At 37.2% G+C, this 27,696-nt stretch overlaps 1 protein-coding gene and 1 long non-coding RNA gene across 2 annotated transcripts in view; one reads left to right on the forward strand and one right to left on the reverse strand.

Annotated features, from left to right (window-relative positions):
• Positions 1-363: 363 nt before the first annotated feature.
• On the reverse strand, positions 364-4,277 carry LOC140163978 (uncharacterized). The gene is made up of 3 exons (XR_011860450.1): positions 4,228-4,277; positions 2,982-3,043; positions 364-1,235 (listed from the first exon to the last, which is right to left on the reverse strand). It is a non-coding gene; the product is annotated as an uncharacterized lncRNA (long non-coding RNA).
• Positions 4,278-6,072: 1,795 nt separating this feature from the next.
• The window catches only part of LOC140164681 (NAD(+) hydrolase SARM1-like), a 70,572-nt gene continuing 48,948 nt past the window's right edge, over positions 6,073-27,696 (forward strand). Inside the window, 3 exon segments of the mRNA XM_072188033.1 lie at positions 6,073-6,245; positions 8,046-9,103; positions 9,106-9,365. Coding sequence (XP_072044134.1) covers positions 8,239-9,103; positions 9,106-9,365 — 1,125 coding nt within the window. The 5' untranslated portion in view covers positions 6,073-6,245; positions 8,046-8,238.

The raw sequence follows: 27,696 nt of genomic DNA on the forward strand, positions 1-27,696 counted from the left end.
TTTTTGGGAAAAGTGAGCCTATCCAACACAGTCCAAGTTTTGAGTCCAAGTGTTGATTATATTGGACTCTTTAACTCTGTACAAAGTATAGGAAGGAAGATTCTGAGAACATAATAGAAATAAATTGAGTGTATGGGCGCATGGGGTTAGTTGCACCTTTGAGTCAAAAGAGTTCAGTGTGGGGCACTAATTGGGGGATGGAGGACTACTTAGGTTAAATCATGATATGACTGCTCTTGTGTTTTTTAACCAAGAACAAATTTGTTTATTTCCCAGGGGGGGTCACTCCCATTGTGGCATGTACACCATCTGCGATAATAAAATGCGTAAAAAGGGTAGTTTTTCATGGGTAGGCACGATACGTGTGTATCGTGTTTAAGGTGTTAAAAACATGCAAAAAGGGTAGCAAAATTGCAATGGCTAATACGTGGAAATGAAATTTAGGGTATGAAATTTGATGCAAGGAACAAAATCCCTGTATATGTTTAGGGTGTGAAACACAGGCGTGTGATATCTGTTTAGGGTATCGTTTTAGACAAGGGTTAAATCCTTGTTTAGGGTGCATTTCAAAAGTTGATTATCGCGGGAGATGTACAGACCACAATGGGAGTGACCCCCTGCAGGTTTATTTAACCAGTCGGTCTGGGCAGACGCAAGCTCGGGCCCTGATAGGGCCAGGCTCAAACAAAAGGCTCAACCCAAAGCCTAAAAGCTTACAAGCATGATGTTCTCAGCTGTCTATCCAATCTATCACTACAAGATTCCTATTTTGGCCATCTGCAGACTGGTACACACAAAGTACCTACACAGTACCAATTATGCCACTGCACAGGATCCACCAGCAGTGGTACTGCACTGGTTCTAAACTGGTACTCACCTGGTACTGCACAGTACCAGCCAAGTACATGTACCTCCGACTACCTCAGCGATGGTGTATCTGTGCAGGCAGCCCAATATGAATCAGGTAGTGTAACTGAGCTTCATAATATTAATCCTAAAACACTTGTTGTCACAGTCCACTGCTTAGATTTAATTTCTAAATTGGAATGTAAAATCTAAAAGTTACTTGTCGATTGCTTGTTGCCACAAATGGCACTGTAGTACACCAGTACACAGACTCGCAGAGGAATGTTTATTGCAACTTTTCGATCTCAAATATGGTTCCTGACTACCAGTTGCCTGAGTTATCAGTTTCCAGGGCTTGGTCAATCTTTTGCCTTACCACACACACCAACCTATAAATTTAAAAAGAAATAGAATAAAATATTGTTTCACATCGAACAAGTTTTTACTGCAAATTGAAAATGATACGTAGGATACAATGATATTCTGGGAGACAAATTACTGCTGGTGGCAAACATTGGCAAAATGGTGCAAGTGATTATGAAAATGCCACTGTTTATAGCGACAACATTTCAAATTCATTTCAAAGCAGTTTGAGGTACCGGTACTCACGCTTTCTTACATGTAGCTCCAACTTCCACTGACATTCTCCGCACAAAGGTGTGAGGTGTACACCACAGCCACAAGAGGGCACACAGAAAAATATATTATCAAAAATTCACAACTATTTTCCTCACATGAAGTTAAATTAAAGAAATCTTTTTTTTTTACATCAGTGTAAATTTTGAGCACATTTGAAGGTGTAAGGTGACCAAAACTGTGACTGAAACTATAGTCTCTTCCGGAGACTGGCTTAATCACAAATGAATGAGCAAGGGTTTGCCGTAATAAATACAATGTACATTTGCCTACCAAATCACAGTTACTTGGCATGGGCCAATTACATATTTAGCATTTTAAATCAAAAAATGATGATTTAAAATTGTATTTAAATATAATGCAGGTTTTTCACAACATCCTTAACCCTGCAGTCACATGGCTGCTCACTACAAAAGGGTTGTAATGTTAGCAATACAGCAGGTTTTTTTGGGTTGGATTATTTAATGAGTTGTGTCCCTATGTGTAGTAAACTAAAAATCAGTGGCTAAAATACAATGTACATGGCTGAAACTGCAGCCCATTCATGGTGGATGATCATGGAATTGTCTACATTAGGGACTGTTCACAAACACTTGTTGGGGGGGCTGATGCAAAAAGGGGGCTCTTAGTTTTGACCCTTCTAGGGGGTGAGGGGCTCTGAAAAAATTGACCACAAATTTTCCCGGGAAAATTGAGTATATGGGGTTGACCCATAATTTTCATGTGAAAAAGGGGGCCCTGAAATTTTGAGATCTGAAAAGGGGGCCCAAAAATGTTCATGATGAAATTTTTTGCATCAGGGCCCCCAACAAGTGTTTGTGAACGGTTCCTTAATCGATTTTACTGTATGATTATGACACATGTGTATATACGAGGGGGTATCCAAAAGTTTTTGACATCACCCAGAAGTGAAAGAGCTATATTGATGAAATTTTGTCAGTATAATCACTGGTCCTTATGTACATTATGGTTCAAAAATGGTCTCATAAGTATGTTTACTTTCTTTTCAGGTGGCGCTAGATGGGCAGTAGGCGCATTACCTTTTCATGATAAGATCCTCCACTTTCTTGAGTTTCTTCACTGTGGCGCGCCATCCATAAGTGATGGACGCCCACTTCTTGGCTAATCTGTGAGGGACATGTGGCCAGTTTGGAAATTCCTTTTTCAAAAAGCAACAGTGCAATATGATGGGCAATCATCACCGTAGATAGCTTTCATTTCATCATAGATTTTATGAGCATTGTAGGCCTAACCCTTCAAATGCAGGAACCTCAATCACGCTACGTTCCTCAATTTTCACCATCTTGCAGGTTATGCGCCTAGCTACTGACCACCTAGTGCCATCTGGATAGAAAGTAAACTTATACTTATGAGACCATTTCTGAACCATAATGTACATATTAGGACCAGTGATTACACTGACATAATTTCATGAAAATAGCTCTTTCACTTCTGGGTACCCCCTCGTACAATGTACATGTCATACATCATAGACTTACTTGCAAACTCATTTTGTGTGGCATGGTGGTGCAGGGCTCTAGCCTTCTCCTGTCTTTTTCTCCTGATGACATGAAGAAAGAAATGCAAATTTAGATATCAAAATTTGAGGAAAATTGAGGTACATAATACATTAGATGCATGCATAAACTCCTCTAGTTGATTAATTTCACAAAAGTGAGGTTGAGCTTTACCCAAGGAAAATCTAGTACTTGGACGTAAAAAAACAAGCAAACACAAACAGACAGTACAAGTACAAGATTTGGTGCCCTCATTTGTACTTACGAACTACACTGTATTGGTAAGCACCGGAAAAATCTATGATTTTTGAGAGTAAATTTTGCGCATCAATTTCACAAAATTCCTGATTTGTGTGATTTATCCATAATATTACCAAAATGTGTGCATTTTTCGCAAAAAGTTCAAATTTGCATTTTTTTAATTAAATTACGCAAGCAGAGTTGAATTCGTTAAAATTAAGTCCTATGAGCAGTGGCGTACTGTGGCCGCCCCTACCGGGGGCTGAAGAAAATTCAATTTGCCCCCTTCCTCAGCAGCCCGAAAAGGTTGCCCCAATTTTTTACGGTCGTTTGAAAAAGTGAAGAACAAAAAAAAAAAATTTCTAGGCGCTAGTGCCCTAAAATTAACACATTTTGATATATAGTACAATTTTTTTCAAATTTTCCGCCCTTTTTCTTTACTAATTCTTTTTTGCCACCCCTTCTTCCGGCCCTTCTTCTTCCGCTGCCCCTTTGATTTGGCCACCCCTGCTTTGACTTCGGGGCTGGCGCCCTAAAGCCCCCCAAAATATGCGCATGATGAGGGCGGTCGACTGCATATCCGTCAGTACACACTTTTCAATAAATGCTAACCTCATCGTGACATCATCCAAGCAGCAAAGTTCATTTCCCATGGAAAAAGCATGTATTGACGGATATGCAGTTTACCATTCTGCTATGGTCTATTTTCTATGTACCGGTACTTTTTTCTGCATGGATTGTATTACAGATCACCATGGGTTCTTTCAATTTTGTGAAAACTTATGGTTTTTTTTGGAAAATGAATACTTTAAAAATGGGTATCTTGGAAAAATCTTAAAATTCGTGGCCAAACCTTAAATTCGCGATTATACCCAAAAAAAGTGAATGTTAGTGTTTCACATACATTGTACATATCTTTTGAGATTGATTTTTTTTAACTTCAATTACCAAGAATGAAGATGTAAATTCATGATGAATTAATACATACCCTTTTCTTTCTTCCTTTGTGTGCTGCTTTGCTTGTAGCTCGATCTTCCCGTCAAAAAACAACTATGGGCGTAACATTTTGCCTAACCAACACATCTACTGCTTAGCAGAAATCATTGACATACCATACCTGTAAGAACCATAATTGCATAAAAGTGACATAAAAATGGGTGGATATACAACTTGTCCCTATCCCAACCCACCCCTTGACCAGTAGCGTATCTGTGGCAGGGGTCACTCTGCACCCCCCCCCCCCATGGCTTTGACCAGGAAGGAAAACCTGAAAAATTATGCTAAATCAGCCTATATTTTACACCTCTGCCTGAGAAAATCTACCCTGTGACCGGGTAAATCTACCGCACACCAGGATTTTGCCCGCTCTGACAAGTGACCCCAATACACGGTACACCACTGCCCTTGACAACATAGTCTACCTGTCCCTTGACAATATATATAGTCAACTACCTTAGCTTTATTCCCTCCAGCAAGCAAGGGACAGGTTGGTCACTGGTCAGTGACGAGTTGCCTTCAAAAAATGTGGTGCAGGTTGACGCAAGAACAGGTTGGCATAGGAACGGTTTGTCATGTCTATCTTGTCATGTATTCTTAAAAATTTACTTCATTAGGAATGTGACCAGGTAACATTCAAACCAATCAACGGTACAGGATGCTTTTTTGGTCACGCAGCTATAAAAAGACAATTTTCATGGTTTAGAATAGGAGATTAATGAAAAATAAGCCCTTAATCCTTTCCTTCATCACCGAATACAAGTCACACACTTAAAATAATTTCTTAATATATGAATAGTATTGTAAATAATTGTGGTTCTTGAGAAATATGTCTGGTTCTGGTTCTGGTTCTGGTTAGATACTCTGCAAACGCCTCTGTAGGCTATCACGCAAAGGGACGAAGTTCACAGCAGCAGCTAGTCATAATGTGAGTCCCTAATAAGCGTAGCTATGCTCATGTCTTTCAGATGACCTTTGAATATGTTAAGTGAGGCGCTTCTTTGGTACAATCAGGTAGAAGATTCCATTCTGGAGTTGTTCTTGGTATAAGGGAATATTTGTATTTGTCCTTCTTTGTGGTGGATTTAGTAAGGGTGAAAGGAGACTTGTTTCTCCGTGTTCGTCTAGATGAGGGGCTCTGCTTTAAATGGTCTAAGTTGACCATTGTCAATTATGAAGATGTTGCGTTTCAACTGTTTTCACATCATAATTTAATACAGAACCACAAGATCTACAAAATTGTAACTGGATTCAGCACCACACCCGATTTAAAATGATCATAACAAATTTCACTACATGTAGATGGTATACCATCTACATTACATAGTATTTAATAAGCTTAAGCTTAACTTACTTTCGTGGATCAATTCCAGGTTGTGCAGCAGTGTATAGATCCATAAATTGATGCGTCAATGCCTGTACTTCACCACCCAAATCCGCGGCAGAAACCCTGGCAGAAACTTTATTTTCTATATTCTTGAATTTTGGGAGTAAAGATTTAATTCCCATTGTCACGATTCGATTGTAACCGTGCGTTGAAGCTGGTCAACTCCGGGATTGTTTATTTACGATCAGCTGATTGAAGATCACAGGCTGTTTTTAACGGCTGACATCGCTAATTGTTCAAAATGCGCATGCGCTAGACATGCGCATAAAACAAATCGTGTTCCCGTGGTGTTGCCGTCGGGATTGCCCTGGAATTGCCAGAGAAGTATGTCCCACCCCCCCTGGCTGAATACTGATGGTGCCATGGCGCCCGCTGGAGCCACGCCTGTCCTGTACAGTATCTTCGCCCTCAGTGAAATAACACAGTCAATCATTTATCGTGTTTGTCATCTGCAAAGGAGATGCGGCGCAGGTGATGCAAAACATTATCATGATTTCTCAGCTTACAGCGTCCTCAACTATCTTACAATTTTGCAGGTAATAACATGAATTTGGATCTTGGAATTCTATGGCCGATTCATGATGTAAGTGCTTTTTCAAGAGCTGAATGTCGTCATCCACAAGGTAGATTTTTAAGCTTACCTAACATGCCTAACCTGCTCAGTACAGTTGCCTGTTTATTATCATTTGCCTGTTTGGTTGTAGATTTATACTTTATAGTAGTGTTTACTGTGTACAATATACTGTGTACAGTAGAATACTATACACCTTTTCAAATCAAGATCGGAAAACCGCAGTAAACTAGGGGTCAAATTGGTGCACAAGTAATCAAGCGGAATCACATATGACCCTTTTGTGAGTGAAAATATATTCAACAACTATACCTTTGTACAGGAGCCAACCGTTGTTAATCTGTGATGAATCCACAGTCCAGTAGCGTATACGCGAATGCAAGGTTTAATATGCGTATGCGTTACGCATAAGCACGTAAAATTCGTCATGCCTGGAACATATGCTTAAACATGAACTCTCTTATGTTGGCGGTAGCAGCTAAATATTACCGCTTTATTCTTTAGTTTTGTTGCTGATATTAACAGAAAAATACCGCAATCTTTTTGTAAGGTTGAGTGGTAATGGCAAACGGACATTCCGAATAAAAGAATCATGTGAATTAGATATCTTTAGCTTGTTTCGTTGTTGAAAGGGATTCAATCATGTTTCACCGTTGTTCATCACCGATTAACAACTCGCGTCCGGCGCGTCTGCGTGGTTTACTTTACTAAAGCTGCCCTCGCAAAGTAAACCACTCGGACGATGCGGACGCATCGTTGTTAATCGGTGATGAACAACGGTGAAACATGATTGAATCCCTAAACGTATTTAGGCTTAGCAGTCAAGTTAGCTCAATCGATAAGGCGTTCGAATGTGGTACGAGAGGTTGCGGGTTCGAACCCTGGCGGTGCCTATACACTCACGTGGAAAAATTGAGTTATCTTGAAATTCCCCTGGACAAGGAACTCACTGCTAATTTGTCTCGTTGTAACCCGTCAGACGAAACTCGGGAGCTGATCCTGGTTGCGATGGTTATTTGTGGAATGTCTAGGGTGTGCGCTCTTGAAGCAGCAAAGTCCCTGATTTGTTGTTTAACGGTTTGTGGAATGATGTGGGGCCATAGTGGTCAGCGACAACCTGTAAAGTGTGCTGAGGCTTGTGGATCAACGTCAGGCGTTGTGCCTGTGCGTAGCGCACTATAAATCACTGCGCTTTTTTTTTTTTTTTTTTCTTAGCCAAAATCAACATGAGTCACCACAGAGAAATATTTTCTAAAGGTAATGAACTAACACTTCCACTATTTGGCACTTCACACTTTGACAGTAAAAGAAAGAAAAATGCAAATGTTTGTCGTCTGCGGGCTGCGGCACATTTGATTTGGTCTTCGGCTTCGCAATATTAATATCAATCGCTTGCGCAAGCCATACCCAGCGCTCGCGCTTGACCATGTCTTTCACGCAGATTTGTGTTCAGACGTAATAGTTGCGTTTGCGTTAGCGTCGATGACCCGGAATTGTAAACGGGGTCATCCATAACAAACTTAGGAAAACTTTGATTTGAAAAGGTCTATAGTGCAGTACGTACAATTATGCGTAGTGAATTTGCTTGCAGTCATAATGATGGTCATATCAGTTGCATGATAAATGTACATGTTACATGATGTAAGCAGATTTCATTACACTTGTAATTGGTGTGCACAATAGGCTACAAAATGTAAGTCACATCATTGACATATTTGCAGGATTATTGTTATCTGTTCAATTTCTTTTCTTTTTAATCACTTAAACACATTAAGTTTCTTTTTAATTGTTTAAAAATATATACTTGTTATTTTATATGTTCATGTAAATGTTGATTTCATTCTCTCACCAGGCTCAACAGTTGATATTGGATTATTTGGACATCTATACTGAAATACGCTATTGTACACAAAGTCTTCATCAAATCTTACACCCAAACTGGAATATTTTTAAGTCCCTTTGAAGGATTTCTTAAGTAATTTATCCATATTGCTAAATCCTCCCCAGTCATCATCCTTGTGTGATTATTGTACCCGGGTTATTTTATGGGATCATCAGGCAGTCGTACTATCTCATCGGAGAATAGTAAAAAGAAATTCAAAGACAAGGAAAGTACAAACAAGAAAGGAAAACAGAATGAGAAGATAGCAGAATCTGCTCCTCCGGTGTCTCTCATGATTGGCACTTACAAGGAAATAGAATCATCAAAAAGTCTCAGTCAGCCCGTTAATAAGATGGAGTCGCCATCATCCCCAATCTCGCCAAGCTCCCCAAATGGTGGAGAAGGCTTTGTGGAGGCGATTACTGTGACAACAAGAGAGATGGTCATAGGTTTGAAATCAGATGACAAAGAAGTCGTTATTGAAATTACCAAGAAGTTGTACGATATGGTAGATGGTGCATGGACCACGCCAAAGTACGGACGTGATCTTGCATACGCCATCAGTAATACCATGCGGACTGATGGAGGATTAGATTTGATTCTTTCAAACTGTAAGTCCGAGGAAAAGGAACTTAAGGGATGCTCTGCGCAGCTCTTGGAACAGATCATGACAGCTGATAACCGTGATTATGTCGTACGACATGGATTGGATAGTGTGGTGAAATTGGCTTGTTGTCGAGCGGAAACTAAACTGTTACAGATTGGTATGGGAATCCTGGAGAATCTCTTTAAGCATTCAGAAGATACGTGTACCAAGGTGATCGATCGCGGTGGTCTGCAAGCTGTTCTGTACACCTGTAGAATGAACGATAATATTACCTTACGTCACTGCGCGATGGCGCTGGCAAATTGTGCCATGTACGGAGGACCATCAAATCAGTTGCGAATGATCGAAGCTCGTGCCTCCGAATGGTTATTCCCACTTGCGTTTAGCGGGGATCACAGCATAAGGTACTACGCATGTCTTGCCGAGCCGTATTGGCCGCCAACCAGGATATAGAACGTCAGGTGGTCAGTTCAGGAACGCTGGAACTCGTGGAGCCATTTGTAACCTCCCACGATCCTGGATTATTTGCAAAGAGTGATAAGGCTCATATACAAGGAAGATCAAGTGAATGGTTGAGGCGACTCATGCCTTTGCTGGAGTCTAACAGAAGGGAGGCAAAATGTTTGGCGGCATTTCACTTTGCTATGGAAGCAACTATCAAACAAGATCAATGCAGAACAAAGGTAAGTTATTTGTGTTTTGTATACACATGTGTGTTTAAAAGTTTGTGAGATATTTTGTGACAAGATGATAAGGTGACAAAAAAACACCTGTTTTACAGGTCCAAACAACATTTTGGGAGAATTTTTTTAGTTTTTGCTAAAATCATGTAAAATCAGACATTTTTGGCAAAAATGTATTGATTTTGACTGAAATTTTTTGAAATTTTTTTTTTTTTTGCAAAATTTCTCAAGTTTGTGGCTGATATTTTAGGGTAATTTTAGCTCCCAGAAAAAAAAATTCCAGAGTGAAGAAACTTTCTTAAATTCTGATCAGCAGGACCATCCAATTCTATCAAGGCATCGATCCTATAGTACAATGTACATGTATGTAAAAAGCATTCGGCCCCATAACTTTGGATGAGATGCTAAATTGTAGAGTAGCAATCAGATTATTTGATTTTGTTTCTGAACATGAATGATAAATGAGCATTACATTGTAGGGGAAATGCATTCTACTGGATCATGAATTGCCAAGACTGCAGTAACTTTAATAATGTGCAGTGACTGTGCACAAAGTATTTTTAGATCAGTACATATTGAGGCAAGTACATATACATTCTGTACAAGTTAACCAAGGAGCAACTTAAAAGCTATGTCACTATATCATAGCAGATTTCACTGCAAATTTCATATCAAAATTAAGCTTGATGAATGAATGCTTAGCCTTCACTTTTTAAGTGTTTGGATTATTGTCTATTAATTGTCATGGTAACCGCAGATTTAATAGCATTAAATTGGTTTGTAATCCTATTGAAAGCTCAATCAAAGCTCTACAGAAATGTAAAACATCTTATAAAAAGTATTACTAGCAATGCTTGCATCTACAATTATCTAAATAATGTAAAACTGTTATTTGCTGCACAATATTTACATTAATAGATCTGTGTACTAAACAAAGCACAAAAAGAAACTCCTCACAGGAGTATTTTGTGATCCTAGCATCCTCTATTTATGTCATTTTTCATTAGATATCCACGAAAAAACCTATTCCCAAAATTTCAGTTGATTCCGATTTTTGCGTTCATGAAGTTATGCATGATTATGTGTATTACACTACTCCATAGACAATGCGTTGTAATTTCGTTCAAATTTCACGATATATTTGCTAAACGAATTAATCTGCAAGAAATATTTTGTACATAAACATTATGTAGCCAGAGGTTTCAGTGATATAAAAATCTCAACTTTTTTGAGAAAAGTGGGGGATGAGGCTGTGGATCACGAAATGCCCTTTTAAGTTATAATTGTATAAAACCATAGAGCACCTATGATAAAACCCATCATAAATCTAAACCTGGGTATGTTATATGTTGTGTGTGCACTGTGCAGGTGGGGTGACTCGGGGAATAGCCACCCGTCCACCCGTCATTATGGATGGGCAGACAAGATTAATGTGTCTGCCAGTTGCTAAATTCTACAAATAACCCTTGAAATTTGAATAAGTTCTGCGTACCGTTACTCAAAACAAGACTGGTAAACCAAATGACAGTATAACTATGAACTGACTGAACCACTACAATGTAGAAGGGGGAAAAAGCCTGGTTTATATTTTCTGGGTCACATTTTGGACAGGCAGGTGTTGAAAGCAGGGGTAGCGCTAGAACTAAACACTCCAGTGTCCGCAGGGACCCCCAAACTTGCAGAAAATTAAAAAGTAGGGGGTCCTGAGTAGAGTTTGGTGAGTCCGAGTTGCACAAATGCAGCATAAATGGTATGTCTGCAATAGTGCTAGATTGAAAAATCGGGGTCTGCAGGGACCCCTGAACTTGCAGAAAATTGAAAAACAGGGGGTCCGAACTCTATTTTGGTGGGTCCGGGACCCCAAAAAGCGACCTAGCGCTACCCTTGGTTGAAAGTGGCTGGCACTTGACAAATCCTAGCTAAAACCCTGGGTGTGAGTGTGTTTTGTGTGAGGTTTGTGTGTGTGCTTTACTGTTTTTGTGTTTGTGTGTTTTTTCTGTCTTTTAAAATTACATCCTGAAAAGTAATGTATTGTGTTGTGTTTTGTTTATATTTTATTTAGGGGGTTGTATCCCCCTCCGCTGGTCGTGCTTGTTTTTGTGTACATTTATTTGTGTACACTCGTTTAAACCCAATTGTAGCACTGTGATTATATACATGTATTGTATACACCATATACAGAAAGCATTACAGAATACAGATGTTCCTGTTTTCCTGAGCTGTAATAGTATTGAAGGAAGTTTAACTAGGAACTGATCCCATAAGAATAACATGTTTAAAACTGCCCAGAAGCCATCAAAATATTTGAAAATCTTAAATCTCTTGTGTAAGTTGTATACATACGCTGCTAGGATTTGACCCCAGACAATTGTAAAGCGGTGAATTCCGGTTCCTGGGGCTAAGATTTTGCCAGTGCACAAATAATGCAGTTGAAAAGAAAGTTATGGGATTCAACATTCATATAAGTACAAAAACCAAAATGGAATATTTAAGATCAATGAAGGTTTGGTAATACATGAACGATTAAAAAAAACCCCATTAGATAAGCACATATTTCAAAAATTGTTCCTAAATCATCAGTTGCTAATCACATTCTCTTGAGATGTACATTTTAACATTTATATGATGATTTCAGACTTTCAGTTTCTTACTATAATTTATTTAAAAGTGCTCACTGCTGCTCAAGAATATAAGAAGCCATGCATGCCATTTCACTTAAATAAAACATGTCACAGACTAGAGTCATACATACAGTAATGTGCAAAAGTAGTTACATAGACTCATTTAGGTTCAGTAAATGGGATGGTTACACTTATATATATGAACTTGAGCTTTATTTTAGTGTATTTAATAATAATCTATTATTAAAGTTATTCCAAGTTAAGTTATCACAAAAACAAAGGAATTACATGCGAAATACAGACACATTTTCCTCTATATCTACAAACTAGTATTTCTACTAGTAGCTCTCTACTGCTCTCCTTAAATCTATATATATATATATGTACATGTAGGAGAGTGATTTTTAGCTCTCCTTATTTGACCATTCTCTCCTTACATTATATTGTAAATGCTCTAAACAGCTCTCCTTGAAGGCCCCAGAAGAGCTACATACATATAATACTCTCCTGCAAATTCCAAAAAGACAGTCCCTGATTTTGCTAATGTGACATCACAAATATGGAGTCTAGGTAAAATAAATGCTAAAAAGGGGAGCTTAAAACGCCTCAACATATGCATCACTGCCGATCAGGGCTCGAAATAAGGATGGCCCACAAAAGAGTGAGGGCCCACAAAAGACACATCTGGCGGGCCCAAATGGCCCACAAAATTTGTGGCAATTTGCTCACTTTTTTGTGGGGTTCATACATGTAGGTTAAAACCAATGGTTCAAATTCGGGCCCACAAAAATTTGTGAGGGCCCTCAAACATTTAAGATCAAGGGCCCAAATGGCCCTCAGAAATTCTGGCTTATTTCGAGGCCTGCTGCCGATATTGATGTGCCCCCGACAAAATCACATTTTGATGTTGGAAAATTATGCTTATATATCGATAAGGAGTTCCAGACTAATAAAGTAATCAGCATTTCGTAAAAAGCCCTAGTGTATCATTTTTAAGCTTAAAGCTAGACTGATTTGATGTCTAGAGAAACAAAATTATTCCTAAATACTGGTTGCTGTTTGTGATCTATTTTCTATCACATGTGAGTGAGCGAATGAGACTCAGTCGGCTATTCAATTACATTACATGGCAAGCTATAGGCAATGAGTGCAGGAAACTGTCAGCTGGGAATAATGCACAGGTATCATATGATGCATCTACCTCCTGCAGGTAAATTCTGTTGTTGCACAAAATAAGCGTCTCCAAAGTGTGACAATCAAAATATAAATGTGAAAAGGGGCAAATTATTTGATGCCTTGATACAGTTAATTTTATCTAATGGCCCACAGATTCTGTTGGCTATAATTATTTAGCAACCTGTGGTATTTATGGCTGTTATAGTTGTTACAAATTATGGAAATGAAATTTGACAGATTGTGGCATTTTTGGGGGCTTTTAAAATTACATGTGTAGTGACTATAATAGCTGCACTAGCTTTACCTGACAGTACTAACCATGTTTGGCACTCTTCATCCAGTTTTGGCAGCTATTGTTAAATTAGAAATGACAAGAGAGTTGTCAATTACTGGATTTTTTGTGTGTGTGTTTCTTTATTTCTTATACCGTAAAACCCCGTCTACAAGCATATAGAATGCTTCTGATGAAAGCTACATTAATCCAGGCGCCATTATGGAGTTTCAGCAAATAAATTACGGATCCAAGCATATACAAACAAGTATTATTTTAAGACCAATCTATTGTTTTGGTATATTTACGCTTGCTTCGAATTAATTTAGCTTTCATAAAAAACACTATATATGCTTGTAGACGGGGTTTTACGGTATATCAACACTTAAAAACTAAACCTGACCTTTTACCCATAAGTTGTTAAAATTTTTGTGACATAAATGTAAATGTCATCTAAAGTTATTGTAGCGCAGTACCTAATTTAATGATTCATACATACACATTTACACATTTTGGATCATTTGGTATAATTGCAAAGTATACATTACACCCCACAGCCATACAGAGAAGTCACCTAAAGCAAATTTGGAGAGGAAGATTGTAGGTATCAGCATTGGAAATAGCTGGTATCGCGTAGCAAAATGCTACATAATTTTATCAATTTGCTACACAATTTTGGAGTTGAGTAGCATTATTATGCCATAGACTTACACACTAAAGTATGTGAATGTACAAATGTACCAAGAGAAAAGTAATGAAAGCAAATTTTGCTATGCATAAAAAAATGCTTAATTCCAACACTGGGTATACATGTATCAGTATCATTTTAAGGTGATGTTACTTGTTTAAAAAAAACAGGTTGTTGGGATTTTCTCCAAAAAGAGAAAATTGACAGTTGTACAATTATGGAAAAGATAAAAGAAAGGTAAAAACCAGGGTAGAAACTGACAATTATAAAGACAAAGAGAGCAGGCCCGCACGCGGGGGATGGGGGGGGTATGGTCGCACCCCCCAAATGTGCAAAAGTATACAAAAAGTCCCAAAATATCACAATATGCGAGCGCAGCGAGCAAAAAAAATCAGGTCTTTTACGCTTTTTGGTCAAAAAGGTCTAAATTTTTAGGAAAAGTCCACTTTTTACAAAATTGCCCCCCCCCCCTGGAAAAAAGGTCCACTTTTTCAAAATCAGCACCCCCTCAAAAAAAAAAAAATCCTGCGTACAGGCCTGAAAGAGAGAGAAGTGATTTAGAGAGATATATACATAGGAGAGAGTCAGAGTGAGAGAGATGAGGAGGGAGAGAGCAAGGAGAAAATGGGGAGAAAATAGAAGAAAAGGAAGAGATGTGGGAGGGAGTTTTTTTCATATAGCATCATCACCTATCCATGTAATGAAAAAATGGCATCTCCAGCGCAATATTTCATGGCATCATGTGCCTGCATCATGTATAAAAATCCATACCGGTATTTATCCCATGGATGACATTCGGCAATATGTAATTCCAGACATGTGTTTGCCCATTCAGAATCTATGGTTTGCCACATTGTGTTTTCATGTCACGCATACTGAAGCACAAAATCCTTGTCAATGCATCAAATAAGGATTCTAACATCTTTGTGGTATTGTATGACGTGGGCCCTGCATGTTGGAGATATGAAAGCGAATTTGAAGCAATCGGGTACTATGTGTACTTTATTTAGGAAAAATATAAAACTAAGAAAAATATTTTGCTCTATACCCCCTGGACACTACTGGTCATCTACATGTAACTGATTGGTTTATAACTTGAAATGCTTGTTTCAATTGCCAATTATGGCTACATTTTGTAGGCTTTAAACAATTTATGGTCAAACTCGCATTTGCAGATGATCTTATACCCACCTTGATTGGTTCAAAATTGGACACAATATTCATTTTTGCCAATCGGTAGGCACCCATGCCTACTTACCATGAGGCTGCATGGGCGTAGCAAATGGATGTGCTGGGTGGACAAGGTCCAGAGGGTTCTGGTGGCCCGAGCAAAAGCAAAAATGAAATCAAACTGAAGATGTGAAAAGGACCCCATTGCTCCTTGTCCGATAATGATGGGCCCCAAGGCTCTCCTTACACCCCTGCTGGAAGGAATCAAAATTCAAACCTGTCCACAGTGGTGAGAGGCAACTGTCAGCCCCGCTAATAAGGAGGGGGTATAAAGGTGTTGCAAAGATTGCACTAGCAGTTTAAAGTGTTGGTAAAAAATGTTGTGCCTCATGTTTTCACGATACCCTGGGCCTATAAGGGGCTCTCAGCGGCCCTGGCAAGAGCTATGACCATTTCACCAATCTGATTTTGTCTGCCATTAAAATCTAAGCTTGATATCATTTCAATCATTGAATTGCCAATGTAACTTATCCCCAGATTTATCCTTGAGTTGGATCATAGACCTTCAAAAACGATGAAGGCCCATGAGCTATGGTTGGATGAACTGATTGCCAGCAAAAAATTTGAGGCATTTTGTGTTTTTTTTTTTTCATTATATATATTTGTAGATTAGAAGTTTTGACAATATGGCTAAAATTGAAAACAAAATGACTAACAACTCATTAGAAACTGCGAACAGATCATTATACCAAAGGACCAAATTTACAACAAAGTTTGTTATTCCGAAGGGTCATACTCTGAAGGTTCATTGTAACTGAAATTTGGAGTAATGATCCTTCAAAACAAACTTTCTTCTATAATCGTACATGTAGTATTGACCCTTCAGAGTAACAAATAACCCAAATCTTGTTGCAAATTTGAAGCTGACCCTTCTGAGTAATGACCCTTTGGAATAAAGTACCTTCGGAACAACAGGGGTAGCATTAAGGCCCGAAAGTCGGGGGTTGTTTTCCTGTGTTTTTCACTCCCGAGCTTGCAGAAAATCCAAATACATGGGGTGAAAATTAAATCTTGGGGGGTGAAAAATATTTTGCAGTGTAGTCAGGGATAGGAGTAAGGTCCAAAAAAGTAAGGTTCAGAGTTCACTCCCGAGCTTGCACATTCCCAATATATGGAGGGTGAAAAAATAATATTTTTTAAATTTAGGGGGTCATTCACCCGTGATCGGGGGTTAACGCTACCCCTGCTTTGGAATAATGGTCCTTTGGAATAATGGTCCTTTAGAATAACAAAGCGTAACATAGAAACCATAGAACTGATGGTAGGCCTATTTCAAGATGGACATGAGTATGGGGAATAAAGGCATATATTCATTAGTACTTTGTAGTCTATGTTCATATCCAAAAAAATCCAATGGCGTAGTGTGTATAATTAGATCGGGGAAGCGAGCCTGATAGAGGGGAAATGGCCATTTTTTTTTTCAATTTTATAAATTTTGACTTTGATGAATGGTACATCTACATATGATGCTACTTGTTACGCTATACTGACAAAATCAAGGGATATAATTTCATTTTAAATTAATAATACGAGAGTAATATAAGTACCCACATCAAGAGATGAATTGGTTTTTGCATCCTTTAATAATTTTTTAACTATGCATATGTAATGTAAATGTCATTGACATTTAGACTTTAATTTAACCATTTTACTAAGCCTTTGTAATCACCTGCTAGTTAACAAACCTTGACCAGCAATGCCATTATTTGTATGTCATCGTTTATATACGATTACTTAGCCAAATATTGCTAATTAATTTTAATGACTACATGTCTGATGTACATCATAGAACCTTCATCATTTGTAAATCGGCATATTGAGGATTTTGTTCAGTTGGTACTGAAAATCTGTTCCCTTTTACTCCCTCTTGTTAACATGATTTAAAACACTCCATTTTATGTTGAATAAGTGCAATTTAAAATAATCACTGTGGACCACAATGGCCTCATCCTAATGGCACAGTTCAATAACCTCAATCAAACACTCATAGTGCAAACTTCGAACTCAAGTTGCAGAGTATGAGTTTTGTACCCAAATTTTCTAAGGTCATTCAATGAATGTACAAATGTATCGGGGTTAAAGAACTGTGCCCTGATAGATGAGCATGTTGTGGATCCTAGTGCATGTCTTGGTTGAGAGAGTTACCATGACAACCTAGCAGTGTATTTGAGAGGGGCAGGTTTTGGCTCAATGCATGTAAATTGCTTCTGCGTGATCCCTTACACAGAGACCTGATGTAGTTGTACCATAATACATAATCAGTCGGTTTTGATTGGAGATTATTGAATAAATTTTCCTCTGTTGCACTGATCCATCATAACACTAGAATGTTTCAGTCTACAAACTCTACATTTACACCGAACATTAAACTCGACTTGGAAATATTACATTTGTACATCAGGCCAGGGTTATTGGTGGGATTGTTTATTGTTATCAAGCCAAATGGTGAATGTCAATAAATCAGATTTTAAATAGAGCCAAAACAATGCAGTGTTTTTTGTTGTTATTATTTGTAAATTGTAGCAACAGGAAATCACATAGAGTCACCGTCAAATTTCAGGTTTCAAGGGGGCACACAAATGACCATTCAGCGGTGTAGCATCATAGGGGTACGGGGGCTATTTGGGGTTATTTATCCTTTTTTTCAATGACTTGTTTCTTACTTTTGCTGTGACAAATATTGGCCCTTTTTAACGCCATGCTGTTACATCAGCCACAGAGTATACATACTCTGTGGCTGATGTAACAGCATGATGCTAAAAGGGCCAATATTTGTGACATATAAAAATTGTATTATTTTTACACAACCAACACACACCCCTGTATTCAAATATATTATAACCAGCATCCCGCAAGGGCAGGGGGCAAGACTTCTCACATTAGGACAGCTTCCCTTTTCCCTTCTCCACTTTGCCCCCCGCTACTGCTTTTGTTTCATTTCAAGCATTATGACAAGCATGTTTAATATCAACAGGTTTGAAACATGTAGTTTGCTTCATAAGTTGGTCTAAAGACTGTTGAACTTTGGAACCAAAAACATTTTTTGCACAAAATTACCCAGCAACAAGCAAGAAACAGATGAATCTCTGCTAAATCTGTGTCTTTTGAACCCAGGTTTTACAACCTTTTTCTCCATGCATAACTTATGCGCCTAAATGTCAATAATTAACTTATAATTCAAATCCGATTCAGAAGTAGTTTACACTATACATGCCAGTGTATGCAGCATGATAGTTTTTGTGAAAAGATTTTGCAGAAATGTCACCCTGCTCTTCCAGTTTGATCAAATAAGGTTCCAATATTTCAAAACCAGATTTAATCAGCTAACAGAACATTTATGGTGCTTTTTAACAAAATCGTGCAAAAGAAATTATTGCAACAATTACTTTGCACTGTTTGAATTTTTGAAGTTGACTAAGTAAAATAATATAATTATGTTAGACTGACATTCAGATGTAAATCCAGTCTTGGTCAGAATGCAACACAATTCAGAATGAAGTAATGACCATGATTTCTTATTCAGGTACATGTGTCCAAGATTTCATGACAGGAATACAAAATTACAAAATAATGCAAATTTAATCCTCGGTAGTTCAGTTCAACATATCAGAATTACCATAATTTCCACATGAGCAAGAACTGCAAAATTAAATATTTTTGCTATCAACTTTATTTCACAAGAATGAAAGACACTCTGAATATTTTTGTAGCAAACATGTTTTGTGAGTGTGATATTTTTGATTTTTTGTCGACCAGTAGTTTTTGAAACCGAAACTCGTGAGACTATAAAAGCCATTATGTAACACCTCTGAATGTCCGAAATACAATAAAGTAGAATTTGTGCAAATTGAAGTTCAGCAACACAGTTCACTACAGACAGACAGACGCATAAAATATGTACATCTACTCCGTAGAAGATCCCTTGCTACTTGCTACTAAATGTTTCCGTAGTGTTAGCTGATATGTGTGAACTCAAATCGGCCATCAGCGTCTGCGAAAATCACTAGCAAAGGGCATCATGGCTTCTCCTTCAATTGAATGATGAGGACTTACAAATGTAGGGAGATAAGAACAGATTTTATGGTAGTCTTGTTTATAAAATTTGCATAATTGTTAAAGATTTTGGGTTTAAATGTTAAATTTTTCATCAGTTTTCAAAAATGTTGAAAACGACATCGTCATGGGTCGTTTGCTGAACAATGAGGGGTAAAATTACATTTTAGATTGCTTTCCTGAACGTTATAGTCTGCAAAAACTACTCGCAAAGTATCAGCAATCATCATATGGCGTCTTTTCTTGTTGAATATTGATCAATAAAGTAAAGGAGATATTTTCAAATGATTTCTGGTGAAAGAAATTTGCATTTCAAAATTTTACTGGGAGAAAATCGGTATGTGGTAAAATTTCTTGCACTGATCATGATGGCTGCCTATCAATCGTGCTAAATAATGCTATATAAAGGGGTGTTGCACATTGCACAACTTTCCCAGCAAACACAAAATATTTTTTAAATTATTTGCAAAAGGTTAGAAAAGATTGACATAAAACATGTAAATGTGGGGTTATATGAAGGGTATAAATTGAAATCTGTTGAAAACTTGCTGCTGAATATTCTACCAAATATTTTGCACAAATATTTTACAATAACATTTTGACATTTAAAATATGTTTTTGTAGCATATTTTCATGCAAAACAGTCTAAAACGTTTTCATGACCTTTATAAGCAGACATTTTAATAATACTTACAAAAATGTTTTCACCAAAATCGAATATAACCCATTAAAAAATTTTGTGTTTGCTGAGAAGTATAGCTCTACTTTCCTCTTGATCAAGTTACATCTCCTAATTAATGCATCGTTACACTTCCAAGTATCAAGTACTCTCTTCTTCTTCTTCTTGATCGATTTACATTATCTTCGGTTCAAATCTAACCATTAGTCATGGCGTGCAAAAATAACTCTCAGAGGCTATCATCATGACTCTGTCTCATCATGAATAATGAATGATCAGTAAAAGACATTTTTAAATTACTAGATTCTAGCAACTGGGTAGCCACAAAATTCATACATTTTGTCTATTTTTGAATGAGTTGTCCAATATTTGTAAGTGCCAGGTTTTTCTGCTTGTTTATAATGATCAGCAAAAGAGACATTTCAAGTGATTTTCCTTGTGGCTCACATAGGCAGGCGGGATATTGATGGATGTGCCATACCTAGCCTGTTGGTATAGTGAGATCCACTGTTTTTCTTGTTTCTGCTGTGTCATGTTCATTGTTAAACTTATATAACGAAAAGATCACCATTACTATTATTTGCTGCACAATTTAATGTAGATTTGATGGAATATATCTTTTCTATGCATATTTTAATGTAATGTGATTGCAATTTAATCATATAGAAAGTTGAAACTGCAGTAGTTTTGTTTTAAACTTCAAAATTTGCTTCCTCATCAAAAGTCAACAATGTACATTTGTTTTGTAATAAACTAATCTAAAAGTGAATTTATGTAACATAATCTTGATTGCTATATTGATTATGAATGATGAGTGCTCTGGTCTTTTACTACATGTAAATTATACAGTGTATGCAGTAGTTTAAACAAAATTTCAATATTGTTATTGTTATTGAAACAAATGATTAAGGTTAAATGTCACCTTTGCAGAAATACATGCAGCTTTGGCCTATAACCTAGTAATCAAAATAACAATTAAAATTGAGTAGAGTTGATATTCTTCTGACTTGTGTTGACACCACATTTACAATGTAAGGAAGTGTTTGGCAAAAATGGTATTGTTTGTATTGAAACCAAAAACCAATGATATTCCTGTATCAACTCCAGTTCATTGCCTGATAATGATATGATATGAGAGTAACTGAAGTAAGGATTTTGTTTGGTTTGTCAAGTTATTTTTTTTTCATCCTGAAAAGTATGGTACACGTATAAAAGAAATCACAAACATACGACAAGTACATGCACCACTCACCGCTCACCTTGACCCCACCCACACCCCTGTCCATATGCATGCATACAAAGCACATACCCCTAGCTACCGTATGCAATCGCCATCAAAGGTGGACGCTGTTTAGGACTATGCAAATGTCCAAATCCGTACTCAGTCGACCTAACGCGGACGTATTTCATCATTTTATGTGTATTTTTGTGATTATGGAATTTAATCTAGTAACTGCGGACATTATCTCTTACATAACGATAGAGGACGTCAGTTGCGGTCGTTTGCAGACCTTCACAAACCGAAGATGGTCCCCCCATTGCCAAGTGGTCCGTGGCTGGAATGTAGAGTGCATGTGTGTGACCGCGATTGAAGGCGATCAATTGCACATGCACATATATGGCAAACAATGATCTTGTGAATGTTTTTTGAAAAGTTGAAATGTCAAATAAAAAAACACAAAAAACTTATAGACAGAGAATAGATGCACCTTGTTGAATGCTTCCATTTGCATATGCTGGACTCCGAAGTACATGTATGGGAAGGATAAAGCCTAAAAGGGAGGGCATTGACATCCCTTTAAAGAGGACACTGCCAGTCTGAAGAACAGCAGTGGGTCTGCAGGACAGAAAGCTTTACAAAACTATTCACCATTGCATCGTTCCGACAAATGGGAAGAAGCCTCAATCTGGCGGCATACATCATATTACATTGTGCAAAGTTATGTAATTCTTCCTTTCATGTACATGTCTATTGCCAGTTCAAGGCTCTCCTACTGTAGCTAGCATATCATCATATGGCAGAACCATGCAATTGGTTCATGTAACAAATTCATTCAAATCATTTAAAGGCTTAATGTACGATTTCCTTCAAATTTTAAATTTGTCATTATATACTCAAAATGCTGAAATAATACTAGTAATAATGATCGGGGAATGGTTTCTGTCCATTTTGAGCTGAAATAATGAGGTAACATGAAAGAAACACTGCTTGTTATTTTGGCCGTTTAACACGCAGTTCTATGGGCGGACATAAAGTCATAATTTCTTGAATTATGACTTTTAAATGTCGAACTTTGCTCTGTTTACCTACAAACACAACAAATTTGGCTGATTCCATTTAGGTGCAAGTTGTGACATGTGTAAACATTACAAATATGCCAAAAAATCAGGTTTGAAAAAAATTAATCAAATTCATATTATAAGATCGTACAGTATGACTTTAACAGTTTTGATCATCAGAATATTGAAATGACCTACATCTCTAGTGAGTACATCATTTACATTAATGCTTTCGTATTCTGGTTTACTTAAATGTCAAAGAACCAATTGAAATGCATCAGCAGTCACAATATTACATGTACTTCCAAGAAGTGTGAGAGGATTAGGCCTACATACTGTATGTACAAATCTATCAATGTGAAATCATTCCTGGTATCATACAATGTTCAAATTTTAGTTTCAAGTTAAATGAACTGTTCCAAAATGCACTGAAATGATACAATGTTACAGATAGAGGCTGGGAGCTTCAACACCCTGTTCCTTTTCTTCCTCTTCAGTGACATAGCATGAGTCATTCTGTTGGGAACACCAAGTCTGATTTTCAATGCCCCCTGCGATCTATGACGCTACACCACTGACCTATTTTCTAAAATACTCCAAATGAATAGCTATTGCAACATCATTTGGTCTGCAGTTAACAAAATGAATAGCTATTGCAACATCATTTGGTCTGCAGTTAACAAAATGGCAGGTGCAAAGCTTACGTTTTCATATCAAAAATGATTATGTATTTAAAGAAGCCCCACCAGAGCAGTTCTTCTGGGATGAACCAAACCTGCCTGGTTATCAAATTAATCAGTGACAAGGTTATCTCTGAATTTCATGGGTGCTAATTGATGAAATAACATTAAAATATCAATTAGCACCTGTCAAATTCAGAGAACCTTGTCACTGATTAATTTGATAACCAAGCTAGTTTGGTTCACCCCAGAAGAACTGCTCTGGTGGGGCTTCCTTTAAAGCAGTACCATCCAATTCGCCTGACCTACATGTATATGGATCATATGAAGAAGACATCGGCCTTTAAAATTGATTCCCACTCTTTAACAAATGTGTTTGGCCTCTCAGCCTCTTCAATTAGTCAAATTACACTTCCCTACATTCAGGTTTCGTAGAAAATTTAAGCCCTGTACACATGGGCCAAAAAGATCGTATTATCTTGGCCTGACATGCATACAGGATAGGAATAATGTTATGATTTCCCTTTGGGCATTGTAGGATTACTTTACAGATTTGTACTGTAATCCAATTCAATTAATCTTGGTCAAGAAAACTTGAGATGGATGATTGCAGGGAATGCTGTGTACATGAATACTACATGTCCTATGCCACCTCTCTCCATAATCTGTGATGCCACTAAGTTCTGTATCATCATTTACACTGGTGCAGAGATGTAACTTTTCCAGAAATTTCTTAATTTTTGGAAATTGGTCCATAAAAATGAAGAAAAATGGATGATGAAATTTTCTACGAAAGCAAGGCAAATTTCAGTAATGAGCAATTTTTTCAAAGTACATGTATCTGAAGGCAAGATCACAGATCAGCATTTAAGGGTAGACTAGTGTCGAGCACTGTGAGTGTCGAGAGTAACTTGAGATGGATAGCCTCTGAATCTGCTTATATAAATGGCTCTGGATTAAATTTATACTGTACACTAGTTAAATTTGATCTTATAAAATATTACGACCATAAATGGTTTTATAAACATGTTTTTATAGCGATTCAATTCAATTAATCTTCTTGGTAAAATGAGATGGATGGAGGTAATGACTGGATACTATTACCATATGATTCAATTTTGTACATACTCGGAAAATGCATCAGGCTTTTCTGTTCTGCCACAAATGATCGCTCAATGACTATAGTATTTTGTAATGATAGCATGAAGATTATTATTTACAAATTTGTGGGGATTTAAGGGTAGACAACAAGGTACTGTTGGTTGAAGCAGCCAAAAAATATTGATTTTCATTATGTAAATCACTATATTATTGACAAATAACACTTTGATGTTTTGCAAAAGTTCATTCTACAAACCATATAGGGCCTACTTTCAAACCTTGCTTGATATATCGTTGTTAATGAGTTATGTACGTTTGTGTAAGTGTTGCAGGTGTTTCAGCCCTCCTACAACATAACTCGACAACCACAGGAACTACAAAAGTATATCTGTGATATTTGAATTCTTCTACACACTCGCTATAAAATGAGCAATGCGATTTTTGCCAAAGCTGACTACCATTCGCAAGATACTGTGAACTACCAAATCGCAACACTTTAAAAAACTACTACAGGGATGTGGTACAAGACCAAATAAGATATCTTACACTTCCCACAATGCATTTCTCCCATTTTAATTTCTGTACTGATTTGCTATCAAGTGCAATATGGGTCGATAGTGATGAAATGAGTCTTAATGAATAGAGCGCATCCAGACCTTGCACAATATATTTATTTCTTGACTATCAACCTATGTTTAACCAGTATATTCTCAAAATGAAATCAGAGGGAACCTGCACAAAGTAATAGGAGTGTCACTGGATGTAATGAGGTGATGTATCATGTTGTAAAGGATTCTGGGAAGAGTACGATATCTTCTCTGGTACAAGACCACATAAAATTGATCTGCTGATTCGCATCTGGAGGGTTTTGTACAGTGCTGGCGCCAGGAATTTTTATCGGGGGGCATGGGGGCAAAGTGAATTTCGTGGGGGGAATCAACAAATTTAGCTCAAAAGTGGAAATTTTTTCGTAATTTTGGTTTTTTACTGAGGGGGGGGGGGGCAAGAGTTCTGACTGGTGGCCATTTGCCCCTCCCATGCCCCTCCCCCTGGCACCACCACTGGTTTTGAAAAAATGATGAGGAAGGGAGGTTTTTGCAATGCAAAAGTGATGTTTCTAGCAGTTTTGATGCATTCTTGGAAAGCGATGAGATGCTTAGGTCCTGATGGGATATAATTAATAGTACTACAAAACATCTTTAAAGAGTGATTTGTGTTGCTTTTAATTTTTATCATCACAATGAATTTCAGGAGCTTTAAAATCAAAAGTTATACAAGTTTGAACTTTTTAAACAATATGGACAAATTCCAGAAAATGATACGGGTGGGGAAATCATCATGAAAAATCAATACTGTTTTTAGACAAAAGGTATTTTCACAATTTTTTCTGGAAAGTCTAGAAAATTTTGCTATTCTTTATTATTATTATTTCAAAGTAAAATTTGAAATTTCTATATTTTAGATAAAAAATAATCATTTTAAAATTTAGACCATCAGTATATTTTTGGTTTCTTTTTGCTGTGGGTTAAGTTTTCAGAATATACAGCTGCACATTTCCACCAAACGTAAGTCAAGAACAGTCTTAGAAAAAAAAATCTGCTAAAATGATTTATAATAGCTGTAAGGTAGAATGATAGATTTCCCATTCAACTAGACATGCATATAAAACATACACATAGATTTCATTGGCATGTTCACTGTGTTCCGTTGCTTGTGTGCAAAATTATGCATGAAAGGAGTCTTGCTGGTGTCTTTCAAGAGCTCTGACAAATATGTATATGTTTAAAGGGACTTTGTGTAAAATGAATATTTACAAATAACTGTAGAAATCAAAAGTAAACATTGCAGAATATAAAGTATTGGCATCTAAAGCTGTTTTAGGCAAGTGTGGTAGTGGTAGGAGCACGGGTAGGAGCTATATTTTTCCGGTTTTAGCCGTCTAACTCAAAAACTGCAGTGTATTTCTTAATATTAATGCATCTTAAAGGAATATGAGTCAAGGAAGCCCATAATCGCATTTATATTTCCATAGGTCTTGCAGTTCTTGAGTTAAGGACAATAATATATTTTAAAAATTTAAACATTTTTTTTGGACATTTTCCTCCTCCCGACAAAAATCAGGCACATGGGCCAGAAATGAAACCCTTTATATCAAGTCTTGGGATCTCCTTTATAGAATCCATACCATTCCTCTTGTGTATCAGCTTTATTTGTCTCAATAATTGAGTGCAAACACTGCTAGATAATGCTCCCTCCGACCTGACATAAAAGAAGAGAATTGTGAATATAAACATTTAGGGACATTCCATAGAATGTGTACTGAACTTTGGTTTCCGTATTCAACATGTTCAAAGCAAAAAGATAGCTAACAAGATTTTGTCTTTAAAAAGACAAAGTTCTCGGAACAGGTGTATAGTACTTTGGTCTAACTTTCAATATTCATATATAACCTACTCTGCACTGATTTGACAATAAATAAGTGATTTGAGGTATAAATGATACTTGCATCTTGACTCTGGAAAATAATTGTCAAAAAACCTCATTTTGCATTTAGGTTTTTAAGCCACCTACAGGAAACAAATTTGGCTATTATACGAAGAAAATTACATGAAAATGCATCAGCCCATCATGCATCAGATGCTATTTCCTGTTGGACGCCCCATTCCTTTTTAAAAGAAGTTTTATTTGGAAGCAAATCGCCTATTGTGTTTCAGGAACACTAGCATAGAGATAGAGATGCCTTATCACTAAAGTAAACAAATTACAATACATTGTGGTCTTGCTAGATTTTGTCAGGGATTGTCTCATATCCCAGCTTTATGAACACCAATTTTATTATTTTGTAACAGAAAATATACATTGGATATGTTTATACACACATTGCTTGGTTATTACAAGAGTCAAAACAGTCAATTCTATAGAGAATGGACTTAATTTTGTGCAGTGTAGTTATTTTCTGAAGTAAATCGCCTATTAAGCTACTTGCACGGTTCCGCCATTATGCACTATGTGCGGGGAGAGCCTCGAACTGGCAGCATACATGAAAGGAAGAATTATGTAACCTTACACAGAGCGTTATGACTAGTTCAATTCCCATTCATGTATGCTGCCAGTTCGAGGCTCTCCCGCACATAGTGCATAATGAACTGCAAGTAGCTTAATTGCAGCTTGCTGAATAGGTTTCTATACAGATATGCCTAATCACTAAGTAAATAAATTATAGCTAATTATACTGACCAATCAGTTCTGTGTATTATCAGCATGTGATGGCTGTAAGCCAATTGCAAATGTGTTTAATAAAAAAGGCTAAAAAATTCCTACACTGAGCAGTCTCACTCAGGATTAAATGTGCTAAATAGTCATTGATATGGGTAGCAGGATTAGATAAAGGCACACAAACGAGGGTATGAGATATTAGGAATTATTTCCTAGCCTCTTAACCACAGGGTTGGTGGGTTACAATAGCTATTCAAGACACAGGGTATGTAAGGGATAAACTATGCATATGAGATGTGGGTGCAAGTGGTGTTAACGTTCACTGGCGTGAACAAA

The sequence above is a fragment of the Amphiura filiformis genome, chromosome 11 (assembly GCF_039555335.1).
Source record: "Amphiura filiformis chromosome 11, Afil_fr2py, whole genome shotgun sequence".
Classification (NCBI taxonomy): Eukaryota; Metazoa; Echinodermata; class Ophiuroidea; order Amphilepidida; family Amphiuridae; genus Amphiura; species Amphiura filiformis.